The 13,304-nt window shown below is 39.0% G+C and overlaps 1 protein-coding gene across 1 annotated transcript; it reads left to right on the forward strand.

Annotated features, from left to right (window-relative positions):
- Positions 1-262: 262 nt before the first annotated feature.
- Positions 263-12,759, forward strand: MEDAG (mesenteric estrogen dependent adipogenesis). Its single transcript, XM_081326997.1, has 5 exons — positions 263-647; positions 7,205-7,314; positions 8,827-8,939; positions 10,670-10,955; positions 11,275-12,759. Exons 1-5 carry the CDS (start codon positions 355-357, stop codon positions 11,397-11,399), a joined length of 927 nt encoding a protein of 308 aa, XP_081183123.1. The 5' UTR covers positions 263-354; the 3' UTR covers positions 11,400-12,759.
- Positions 12,760-13,304: the final 545 nt, after the last annotated feature.

Here is a 13,304-nt window from a genome sequence, read left to right on the forward strand (position 1 = left end):
ATAAAGCCACCCCACCGAGGGTGCGAGAGGCAGGGGGCAACCATGAGGTGAGGGAGAACAAGCCAGGGCCTTCGAAGGCTAGGTTTGAAGGTCAGCGCGTCGCCATCCCGCCCTCGACAGTCCGGCGGACTTTTCTGCCCCGCAGCTGCGTTTTCCGCGAGGCTGCGCAGGGTGACAAATTGCTCCTCCGCCCTTACTCCCCGGCGGTTCAGAGGCGGAGCTCTAATGGTGTTTTTTTATTTCTTCCCCGAGGCCGGCAGCCAATTTCTAGCACGCCTGTGGTCCTGGCGCACCAGCTCTGTTCTCCTCCCGCATCTCTCTCTCTCTCTCTGCTGCTCTCTGCGCGGAACTGCCATGGCTGTCTGGAGCGGATCCGGTTCCGTCCCGGCAACCTCGGTCAGGCCCAGCTTGACCTCTGTCTCTTCGGGAGAGCTGCAGAGCCTTCGGACGTGCGACTGCGAGATGGCGGTGCTACCGCTGCGGCAGCTGCTCTCCCTACAGCCAGACTCTTTCCTACTGCGAGGGGACACTCTGGCGGTGCTGAGTCCGCTCGACCGGCGGCCTGGGGGCGGCTTCACGGTGATAAGCGACGGGTTTCTCCAGCTGGATGGCCAACAGCAGTGCAGGCTCACCGGCTATTTCAAGAGGTAAGCAGCCGCTTTTCTAATTTTCCTTCCCCCGCGCTTGTCTTGATGGAGGGGACAGGAATCGCATCCTACAGGTCGCGAGAAAAGTGGGTCTGGCACTTAGAAATCTTTCCGTTTTGAAGAAGGGAAAATTACCTGCTGCACTGCTGCCTGCCGGCTGTTTAGCAACCGGTATTAAAACTAAAAGGTTCCTAAAACGGCTCTGTATTTGTGGGCCTATATCCCAGCCAGCCACTAATCATTGTTTGTACCCAAACTTTCCTAATTCCAAGCTGAGTCCTTCACATGATCTAAAAGCTGAATTGGTATTTTGGTATCATTTGCAGGCTATGAAATGCTAGGGCGGGTGAATAGGTTACTGTTGTTGGACTTGGAAAGATGGAGAGGGATTTTATAGGGAAAGTAAGCGTGGAGGAGGGAAGCTGGTCTAGTCTTTCTCACAAATAACTGCATTAAGTTTAATGGCGGAAGAACATCCCCTAACCATAGTCCTAAACTAGGAGCCACATTGAATAGATGACCAGGATCTAGTGGGAGACCAGACAAATATACAATATTGCAAAAAGCAACAGCCATTTCCTGATTAATAAACATTATCGTTAGGATTGCTGGGTAACCTTGCCAGTTGATGTTCATTAAATGTAGGACACCCCACATTCTGCAGTTTATTTAAAAAACAAAGTAATCCAGCGGTAAATTGCAGCATTCTGAGGGACCTTCAGCCAGCCTTCTCTGACAGAGTACTGACCGTATTTACCATTATTTCTATCAGGCTTTTCACCATGCAATTGCTGTTTAAGAGACCTGATACTTTAGCAAAAGAAAGAGCCAGTAGATAGAGGAAATGTTGAACATCAGCTCTGAATATAGCAATAATCTCCTATTACAATACAGTAATACTCTACTTGTGTTTCCAGTTCCATCAATCAAGACTGCCACTGAGATAGAAACAAAAAGATAAATTTTCTGAAGAAGGACATTTATGACTGTGTGATTAAAGACTCCTCCTACCTGGACTAGTTCTTAGTCTTATCTGTGTTATGCATACCACTCATTCACAACTCCTCACTTTGTAGAATGATTGCTCCAGGGCCTGCTTTGAAGGGAGGAATCAGATAGTAGACCTAACTGAACAGGATGAGGCCTTGATAGAAAGGTCTCATCTAGAATCTAAATAGTGCAGCCTAGAGACATGGCTACCAAAAAAAAGACACAAAAGGTGGTGGATTGAATGGGACAGACATTGGATGAGTGGGTAGATGGGAATGTCAGTCACTGAGAAAAAAAATACAACGCCAGAAGTTACCAGAGATGCTGCTATATACCACCAGGTTATTGGTTAATATTTGCTCAATGTGGTTCTCCAAAGTTGGTTAGATTTTAATGGAACTGTTGTGGATTCTATTTGTTTGTATGAAATGAACTACTAATTAAGCTATGCTTTTATTAATAAACTCCCACCAGTTATGAGTGTGTAGTCATTACAGCAATGAGGCTTTATTATTGTATAGCTTCCTTTAAGACATTCTAAAAATTTCTGCCTAGGGGTTTATATGTAAAACAAGTAGCCTATGGCTTCTTTGTTAATTGATCCTGATGTGTTTGACAGAATTGTGTAACAGAATTGTTTGACAGAATTGCATACTTTTGTTTTCTTTGTTGTCTGATAAAGCTCACAATATGAAAACTTGGTCTTTCAAAGATAAGTAAACACTTGTGACTTTTCCTCTGCTTTATGAAGGAAGAACATTATTATGGCACGTATCTTATGTAGCCTTTGGAAACAAACATGCATTTGAAAAGTACCTTTTTTACTAAAGCAAATGAGTCATTGGTTCTCGTCCAGCAGTACCAATGGGTGACACCCTTCAACTTATTCTTGGCATACACCTACCAGTTAGCTGAAAGAACTGTTTCTTCACAAGGCAATGTAATTTAATGCTGATATTAATAATCCAAGACCAACAAACATTAAACAGTGTTTAATATTTAAAAGACATGTTAAAAATTATGTGAAAATCAAACAGTCAAAATTGTGAAGACGCCACTTATTTTCTATAAGTTAAATCAGAAATTTTACCGCTGCTAGAGTAGATAGTTTAGAAATTTTACCACTGTTAGAGTAGATACTTTAATAGAACATGAGATAGGGATTCAACCTCTTATGTGAACAAAATCAAAGAAATATGATTTTCTAATAGGAAGTTGAATAAGGTAGGTTGACTCTATATGGGGAGAAAAAGCCCTGAATGTGTTTGAAATGTTGCCTTAAGAGTTTGTATGACTGAGCCTTGGTGGAGCAGTGGGCTAATGCCTCCTTAAGCAACACCAGCTGCCTGCAATTAGTGCAGGTTCGCATCCCACCAGGCTCAAGGTTGACTCAGCCTTCCATCCTTCCGAGGTAGGTAAAATGAGGACCCAGATTGTTGGGGGCAATTAAGCTGACTTTGTAATAATGCCGCTTGGGGGGTGTATGAAAGCCCTAATAAGCAGGCATATACATAGAATGAAGGCTACTGCTAAGCTTGTAAGCCACCCTGAGTCTTCGGAGAAGGGCGGGATATAAATGGAATTAAAATAAAATAAATAAATAAAATGGTTAAAGGTTTTCATCTTTTGGAGGTGAGAAAGACAAGAAAGTTATAATATAAACCCTAAAGTTAACTTGGTATTTGTTTTTTGACTGAAGAAAAACTTACGTTTTGATGATCTTATGCAAGTAGACTAAGTAAGTTGCAATCTTGTGTGATGATATCATACACATGTTGTCCTTTGCCTCCATGCAGAAACCCATGAGATGAAGTTATTATGAACAAGGGCCTGTTACAGGACCACTTTGTTGGAATCTAACATTGTAGTAGGCTGTTATACAGGCTTATGTATTCCAGAAGTTAGAACAGGTACAGTAAGTGTTTTTGGCTTATTGGCCTGACCATAGTAATAAACCAAATAGAGGTGCAGTTTATGTAGGAGGAGCAAACTTGGTGACATGGCTATAGGCATATGCTTATTTTAAAAGCAAACATGGAAGGAAGGACATTCATAAACATAAAACAATGATATCAGCTTTTGTCGCTAATCGATTTTTTTTTACTTGGAGAAATTGGAGCTTGCAAAAGGTGACCTCAATTTTCCGTTATTTTTTCCTTTTAGAAAACTGTACCATCTTAACTCTTCCTGTAATTTTATGCACTACATATGAATCATTTTCAGTGGACAACCAGTATGTCTGGGTTAGCTGACTCATGGATGTCTGTTTACTTATTGCTTCTAGCTCCTTTCCAACTTTTCTTAGATGGAGCTGGCAGTTTTTTATTCCATCAAATACATTAGTCCTGGCAGGAGAAATGAAACATTGCAGTTTTGCTGCAATATGCTTACAAAATAACTACTTCTATTTCTAAACAATAAAATTTTCTATAACTAAACTGTTTCTGGAGAGGGGAAAATATATACCATAGTGTTGTCAGCCATTACAGGGGAAATGTTAGTTAAGCTAGATAAACGCATACTGTAGTATGCAATTAATTTAGTTAGAATAAGAGTTGGAAGGGATCTTGTAGGTCATCTAGTCCAACCCCCTGCCCAAGCAGGAGTCCCTACACCATTTCTGACAGATGGCAGTCCAGTCTCTTCTTGAAAGCTTCCAGTGATGAAACTCCCACAGCATCTGAAGGCAAACTGTTCCATTGGTTGATTGTTCTCACTGTCAGAAAAATTCTCCTTATTTCTAGATTGAATCTCTTCTTGATCAGTTTCCATCTGTTATTCCTTGTCTGGCCTTCAGAGGTGCTTTGGAAAATAGGTTGATCCCCTCCTCTCTGTGATGGCCCCTCAAATATTGGAACACTGACTAGCCATGCCCAGTTCCTGTAACCATTCTTCAGCTGACTTTGTAATAATGCCGCTTGGGGGGTGGTGAAAGCCCTAAAAAGCAGGCATATACATAGAATGAAGGCTACTGCTAAGCTTGTAAGCCGCCCTGAGTCTTCGGAGAAGGGCGGGATATAAATGGAATTAAAATAAATAAATAAATAAATAAATAAATATGTTTTAGCCTCTAGTCCCCTAATCATTTTTGTTGCCCTTCTCTGCACTTTTTCTAGAGTCTCAACATCTTTTTTATAGTGTGGAAACCAGAACAGATTGCAGTATTAGAGGTGTAGTCTTAACTAAGGCTTTATAGAGTGGTATTAGTACCTCAGGGACGCGGTGGCTCAGTGGGTTAGGACGCTGAGCTTGTCGATCGGAAGGTCGGCAGTTTGGCGGGTCGAATCCCGAGTGCCGCGTAACAGAGTGAGCGCCTGTTACTCGTCCCAGCTTCTGCCAACCTAGCAGTTCGAAAGCACGTAAAAATGCAAGTAGAAAAATAGGGACCACTCCGGTGGGAAGGTAACAGCGTTCCGTGCGCCTTTGGCGTCTAGTCATGCCGGCCACATGACCACGGAGATGTCCTTGGACAAACGCTGGCTCTTCGGCTTTGAAACGGAGATGAGCACCGGCCCCTAGAGTCGGAAACGACTAGCACGCATGTGCGGGGGAACCTTTACCTTTACCTTTATTAGTACCTCATGTGATCTTGATTAAATCCCTCTATTAATGCAACTTAGGATTTCATTGGCTTTTTTGGCTGCCGCGGCACACTGTTAACTCATATTTAATTGATTGTCCACTAAGACTCCAAGATTGGCTCTCACAGTTACTGCTATTAAGGCTGGTTTCACCCAATCTATATGTGTACTTTTTCTTGCCTAAGTGTAAGTTTCTGGCATGCCATGGACGGATGCCAGTCCACAGACCAGGTGCTTGGGAACCCCTGATGTCGATGCTCAGAAAGTTAAGCAACTTCAGGGGTCATTAAGTGGCCAAAGCAAGACAGCTGCCCTCCATACATGGAGGGAACATCTACACTGAGCTGGAGAAATGAACCTCAGATCTTTAGGATGCAGGCTTCATTTTTCCAGCCCAGTGCAAGAATTCCCCTCCTCTCTGTTCATGGAACAGAACTCCTATGGTGGCCTGCAGAAATTCAGCTTGGATCCCAAAGATCTGAGCTTAATTTCTGCAATCTGACAAAGGATTTCTGCCCCCCCCCAATGAGTGGAAGAGAGGGGAAATCATCAGGCAGCAGCAGCAGTTTGCAACCTGCTTCCCCGTTGACTTTCTGTGGAAGCCAGCAGAGAAGATTGCAAATGGCAATCACATGAGCCAAACATCCAGCTTATGATCACGTGACTGCGGGGCATGGGTGCAAACAACATTTTACAAGAGCCAGAAGAATATGACAGACCATAAAGCATCCTTTCTGAGCTGTTGTAACTTCAAACAGTCATTAAACACGCATTTATAAGTCGGGCACTACCTGTATACAGGATTAGGCTAACAGCTCTGTTTGGAATTTTCTGCTGGCGTGCCTTTATCTCTGCCTCCCAATTGGAAAAGCATAGAAATAGTTTTTGCTAATAAATTTAGTGTAAGGATGGAAAACCTATGACCCTTCAGATATTGTTGAATTTTGGCTCCCAGCATCCTTCAACATTAGGCAGACAATCTGGGACTGATAAAAGTTGTAGGTTAGCAGTATTCCCTGCCTTGTTTTGAGGCTAGTGTCATGTGAACCTGAGTTGCATGCATCCTGTCTTTGACTAATCAAATTATAAATGATTTTCAGCTGTTAAACTCTTTATGCCTACATTCTCCAGTTAGGTTTGGACAGAATCAGTGTACATCCTGTTTTGATATATTAAGGTATAAATTATCCAAAACAGCATTTCCAAGCCACCCTGACATACAGAGACTGTGATTTCCTATGGGTCTGTTTCACATTAAGCCATTAGGTTGATTTACTATATCCACTAGAAGTATTCAGTGCTAAGGGTTTTATTAAAAAAAAAAGAAGCTTTGGAGCACATCAAAGTGCAGACAAGTCCTTAAAGCTGCTGTATCTTTTTCTGGGATCATGCAGTTGTCATAACAATCCTAAAAAAAAGGTAGTTGCTTTAAGTAATTGCAGGTAAGTGGTAAATTTGCATCCCAGTGTGTTGCAAAACACTTCTTGGAGTGAATTTGAAGCTTTACATAGACCTTCTATTCTGTATGATAGTCTGCATTTGCTACCATTTCCTCTTTTTCCAGTTATTTTTCTGGAGAAAGAGGAGGACTTGGGGGTCAGGACTAATGTCATCTCAGTTGTGACTGAAATGCTGCTTCTCCTAGTTGTCCTGCAATCCTCCATAAATTATCTTTTCCATTTTTTTTGCTCCTCCTGTAATTTTAACACATTTATTAACTCCTTTTCCCACATGGGATAGGCCATACAAATCTATGGTGGGACAGACTGTGAGATTTGAAAGAAACTATTAGGGGTGTCAAACTGCCGGCCCGCAGGCCAGTTGCATCATATGGAGGCCACACCCGCCCCAGCAATGCAAAAGTCACGCTACATGTACTGCTTTTAAATTGCCTTCAAGAACTTATCATGAGTTTGCACAAAATTGTATTTTTAAATTCTACACTTAATCAATGCCTGAATATTTACACTTTATTTTCTTCAACAGGCACGTAGAGTTGAATAGCCATCATGATTACAAAAACTACAGAGAGACTATACTGGGTCGGCCATTGGTGTTTTTCATTAATGTCAGAACAAAACATAATTCTACAAAAGGTATGTATCATAAGGCTGTTGTAAAATGTACAGGCTGACTGCCTTGCTTATAAAAAGATAATTGGATTCTTACTTTAAAATGGCATGATTGATTGAATTGGGGTAAAGGGGCAGGTTGTGATGTCTCTGTGAGACTGGTAAGATTAGATTGTAAGGGTATGAAATATTTTAATTTTATAAAAACATGGCTCTTGCTCTAATAGAGTTATGTTTTAAAATGCCAACTTCCTAAGGAGCATGTTGCTTATGAAAGTGTTTTTACATACCTTGGGTTCTTATATATGGTTAAGTAGGTTGCTTTTCTGTAAGAGATTCTGTAAGTAAAACAATAGCACCTTTAATTGAATCCAAGCCTTTCTCCAGCCAGCTGCAAGAAAATGGAGTAGTCTGTATAACTTAACAGCAGTTGAGCTTGTTATATCAACAAAGGTGCTATTCATAAGATTTACTAAAGTGGAACAGGATAATAAAATAGTCTTACAAAGTCAGAGAAGAATTCTGTTCAGTATTAAACTCTAAATCAGAAATATGTAGCATAAAAGCAATGAACTATACAATAGACTTTAAATAAGAATTCTCTGATGTGGCTTATTTGTTTTGAAAAGTTATTATTTTGGCTCTCCTAAGATAAAAATCATTTATAGTAGAAGGCAATAAAACAATTTAACTGACCAAGAACCTTGAAACATCAATAAACCTGTTAATAATTAAGCAAAACAGAAAAACCCTAACAGATTTATTTATAAAACGTATATTCCACATTCTTGTTTTAATAACAATACTAACAATATTAATTATAAAAATATTTACAATTAACCCTTTAGAATAATTATAATTAAAATTAATAATTGTAGTGTTATTAGAAAGCCCTATTTAGTTTATTTCCAATGCAACAGACCCAATTTTCATCAGGCAGATTGGTTAATCTTAAATAGTCCACATGTAATGTCATAAATTGAGATATATGATTTGCCTCATTTACCACATGGCATTATTACATTAATGACACAAATCACAATGACTTTCATATATATTATGTAGTTAAAAGTAATGGACATCCTCTCCCCCTAAGAATCTGTTAAAAGTGGTTTTACTGAAATTCAGTATAAACACTTAAAATGAAAGATATAAAACCACAAATTTCTTGAAAAGTTGTAAAATGAAGGCATTTCTATCCTGCTTAAATGCCCAGTTGTGGGGCAAACATAACTGAATAGGAGGGAATTCAAACATCATATTTACCTGTACTGAATGAAATTGTTTCTAAACAACACCAAGATAAGAAAATATTTTAGAAAGCGATAAGGAAGTCTGAAGAAGGCTGACTTGTTCCCCATAAAAATGCCTTCTTAGGAATGTACAGGATAAGAAAAAATAGTTTAAGAAATGCTTATTTTGTAGTGAATAGAACCACTCGGGGCAAAACTGTATTATGTATAAGTAAGAAAAATATTTGAGATCTGCAAAATGTTTATTATTATTGTCAACATTACCAATGTTAAATCCCTTTAGAAAAAACATACGCTTTGCTTGTGAATACTCGACACCCAAAGATGAGAAGGCAGATGGAGAATAGCATGAACAATGTAATCTCATCTGTGATTGGGGAGAGCTATAAACTTCATGTGAGTTGGGCAGATTTTTTGTTTAATGTAAGCTTGCTATCTTCAAGTTAGTATTTTGGATATGTTTTAAGGAGCAAAGGACATTGTTCTTTGGATAAATTAGAAAAGCAAAGTCTTTCCCCTAGATCAGGGGTAGGCAACCTTGGCTCTTTTATGACTGGTGGACTTCAACTCCCAGAATTCCTGAGCCAGCCATGCTGAGGGGAAAGGGACAGGTTTCCAAGCTGAGCCATGCTGGCTCAGGAATTCTGAGAGTTGAAGTCCACAAGTCATAAAGCGGCCTAGGCCTAGGTCAGAGGTAAGCCACTCTTTTGTGACTTGTGGACTTCAACTCCCAGAATTCCTGAGCCAGCATGGGGGAATTGTGGCCTCTTCATGACTCATGGACTTCAACTCCCAGAATTCTTGAACCAGTCTGGCTCAGTTTGGAAACCTCTCCTTTTCCCCTCAGCATGGCTGGCTCAGGAATTCTGGGAGTTGAAGTCCACCAGTCATGAAAGAGCCAAGGTTGCCTACCCCTGCCCTAGAAGGATATTCATACAACCATAAATCTACCCAAAGACAGGGACAAGTGAATGTGGATTCAAGTTTTCTAATATTTTGCTAGGTAGCAGCTCAGGCTTAATTATCCAACAGTTATTAAAACCTGAGCTGGAGCTCAAACATGCTCCAAAAACAGATTTAAATTAAGCTCTAGGATTCTTTGTGATAGAACATGTCTACATGTATGTTGCTAAATGCATAAAAGTTAGTGGATGGCAACATTTCTGATGGTCTGTGTGGAGATGTGCTTTATTTCCCCCCTCCCCCATTTTGTAAAATACAGTATACCCAAGCAGGCATTATTATATGGTACTTTCTGATGGCCATTTTAAACGATGGTAACAGACAAATTAAAGTCTTTATTGATTAGCCCTTGGGCCATATCAAAGTGCAAAGTTCCAGCAACAAATTGTTACTAAAATTTGATAAAAGCAATTTAAAATGGAATTTGGTAACAGACAAATTGCATTTCTACAATGTTTCCAGCAACCTTAATTCTACTGTCTCGTGTATACTGCTAAGCCCTCCCAAATTTCTGGAAGACTATATAATATTTGGCAATACCACGTACAGAGCAGAAGAGGAAGAAGCAGAACAGTCCAAGAATGAATTCAGATGTTGTAATAGCCATGAGGCCTGTCGTTTAAAATCAGATCTCAAGCTGAAAAATGTAGACAAATTGCATTAGTAGTCACCTGTTAATATTGCTGGTATCAGATTTTATCTACCATTCTGGAACGAAAATGTAACAGCTAATCTTCAGTTATAAAGATACAAAGGCTAACTGAAACTCAACTGTTTAAGGCATTGAGATTTAATACTACTGCTGTCATCCAAGTTAATCACCTGTTTGTTTGTTTATATGGCTGAACAATTTGCGGGGGGTCTCATTTTAGTTTTTGGTGAAGTGAGAGATAGTATGTCATGAATAAATATGGCTAGAATTTTGAAAGCTCTTTTCTAAGTGTTCAGAAGCATAGTTTTTTTAGAAGTTATTGTATGTTAAATATAGAGTTACAATTATAATGCATTTCCTAGTTCAAAATGGGAAGAAACCATGAAGTTAGTTTTCAGAAATGGTAGCTGTAAGGAGCTCCAAGGTTGGGGAGGCTTTTAAGGGCTGCATCCATTCTTGGAGCATTAGGCCAATCAATCAATCAATAACCATTTTTCTTTTCTCTGTACAGTTTAACTTTCAAGATGTTGTAAAGAAGTTTTTTCCTTCGGAAGCCTATCTGGTTAATGAAGAAAGTTTAAGTTTCTCCTATGAGTTCAAAACTGATGCCTTATTTGATTTCTTTTATTGGTTTGGGTTCAGCAAGAGCACTGTTTCAATGAATGGGAAAGTTCTTAATTTGTCAAGTACCAATCCAGAGAAGAAAGAAATTATAACTAAATTTCTGGATAAAATGAGTGAACCAAATTTGCGTTCAAACAGCTGTTCAGACAGGAAGTTCAGCATTATCTCTAGAGGTGAGTTGGTAAACTACTATGATATTTTAAATATTACATTCTTCATAGGTAGAACAGCTTTATTCTATGATTAAGTTCACACATTGCAGTAAGGCATTGCTGTTTGCTGAATAAGACACAATGGGTTGTGTTTCTACAACATGGTAAGATATAAGCGGGAGTTTACAAACCATTAGGTTTATACACTTTTTCAGTTTTTAAACATCCAGCGAACTGGAATATCTGGAAAATATTAATTTTTTGGATCAATATATTTGGTTAGGGTGGAGAAGTTTACTTTTTTAAAAAACATTACATATGTATTTATATTATCTTGCAGTTTCAATAGATGACGTGTTTAATGGCAACTTGACATCACAATCGACTTGGATGGAGTCTCCTTTAGCTCTCTGGACAGTTTCAGGCTCTCAGAAGTCTGAAGACAGGTCAAGTATTGAAGTTTGAGTCTCTTAACATTGAGAAAATATGTTGAAGAAAGAAGGAAGATAACCACAGTGGGATTATCTTATTGCAGAATGCAAGGAATTTCTGCCTTTTGTTGCAAATAATAGGAGTATCTGCATTCTATGTTGCTTTCATTGATTCAGGGTAAGACTCCTGATTACTGAAGTGATATTTACAGAGCTGGTTCTACATTCAGCATTAAAGGCTGTTGAAGCCTAGAGTTTTTGGCATTGCAGTTAGCCGTATAGCTAGAATGATTTTAAATCTTGGATTATTTCAGCAGTTTCTAAATAACTGCCAGGTTTTCAGAATCATGGAAAAATACATTATCTTTTTATTGCTCCAACATTTATCATACCTTGGCAAGTTGATAATTCCAAACAGCTTTGAATTGTAAGCAGCTACCACAGCAACTATGAACTGGAGGGTTTTTTGTTTGTTTTTGTAAAATGGTGATAAAGAACTGGCAGACCGAATCCTCAAATCCATGTCTTTGGATCAAGAAGTCAGCTGCTGTCAGAGCTTGGCTGTACTCTGGCTTGGAAACTTTTACTGCGTAGCCTAACTTTCACTCATTGGGCATTATTTTCATAAGGGTTGTGCAATGCTTAGATTTAATCCAAAAAAGAAAATTCAGGATACTCAACACAGCATCTGTTCAGTTCTTTAAAGCAGCTACATCTTTTCCAGGATTATCTGAATGCAAGCTGTGGTACTGTCCCAGGAAAGACAGGCTGCTTTAAATAGCAGCGGACAGGTGCTATATTATGCACTCCATATTTTGTTGTAATTGAATCCAAAGAGGGGTGCGGTGCACACATTTATTTGTCCCTCTCAAATATAGAATAAACTTTTCAGATACGTATGTAAACATAACACATTAAAAGAGGTGCTTTGAATCAGAGCTTAATATCTTGGAATGTTATAGAAAACATCAGTGATCTGTAGTCCACAGTAACTGGGAGGCGTATTGGCTGAATGGTTTTAAATTTGAGGAGTCACCTTGGGGCTACCTGATGAATATTTTACTTTTTATGACTTAACATTAAAACAATATTTTGACAAAGTATAATCTTTACATCATGAGGGCTTATAGCAGCCTTTCTCACTGTTCTAAAATTCCCAGCTGAATGGCTGCCTGGCTGTAGGCTCACCCAATCTGGAGAGTGCCAGCAGGTTTAAAGAATGACTGGAATGAATGTGCCATAAAATTATCTCTCTTTTTCTTAGTAGGCTTTTTATCATGTTAAATGTGTACATCTTAAGGAATGCAATATGCAGTCCCTTTATATTGAAGAGACTTCATGTATAAACAATTGCCTAATCAGTGCCTTCATTGTTTCACAATAAACAGAGGTTATATGGATCTCTTTTTCTTTTCTCAAGTTCACTTTCCATGTTGCACAATGTCAAAAACCACAGTTCATCTATAAACAAGCTAGATTACACTGCAGGAATTTAAATAAGGGTTGGAAGTAAGTAGTGAAAAAACCCACTAAAAGGTACTAAGTATGTAAAATCTTGAGCTATGAAATAGCTGAAATTAGCCCTAAATCTAGGGGGGGGGGGCTAATAAATGCTAAGAGCTATCAAATTAGAAAATGGAGAATATCATTGAGAGATTAAAAATTAGAATTAAAAGTTTGAAGGACAGGAAGGTTTATAAACATGATTAATTAGAATTGCAATCCTCTCTATTGATATGAAACCCAGTGAAACTTAATGGCTATTCAGGCACTAAATCTGGCTGTAAGAAAGGCTACTGAGAAAGTTGAGAGTTCCTTATTTAAAGACGTCACTTAGCAACTATTCAAAGTTACAATGCTCCCCCTCCATACAGGTGATTGTAGGATTCTGTAGTTACATGACTGATTTATTATGTTTTTTGCCGGTTTCCAACCTTTT

This window comes from Vipera berus, assembly GCF_964194415.1.
Source record: "Vipera berus genome assembly, chromosome: 4".
Lineage (NCBI taxonomy): Eukaryota > Metazoa > Chordata > Lepidosauria > Squamata > Viperidae > Vipera > Vipera berus.

Excerpts from the sequence above, each read along its gene's own strand:
- MEDAG (XM_081326997.1), top strand. The coding sequence starts at position 355 with ATGGCTGTCTGGAGCGGATCCGGTTCCGTCCCGGCAACCTCGGTCAGG. Across the intron at positions 7,315-8,826 it reads AAAACATAATTCTACAAAAG|AAAAAACATACGCTTTGCTT; the intron begins GTATGTATCATA and ends AAATCCCTTTAG. Across the intron at positions 8,940-10,669 it reads GGGAGAGCTATAAACTTCAT|TTTAACTTTCAAGATGTTGT; the intron begins GTGAGTTGGGCA and ends TTCTCTGTACAG.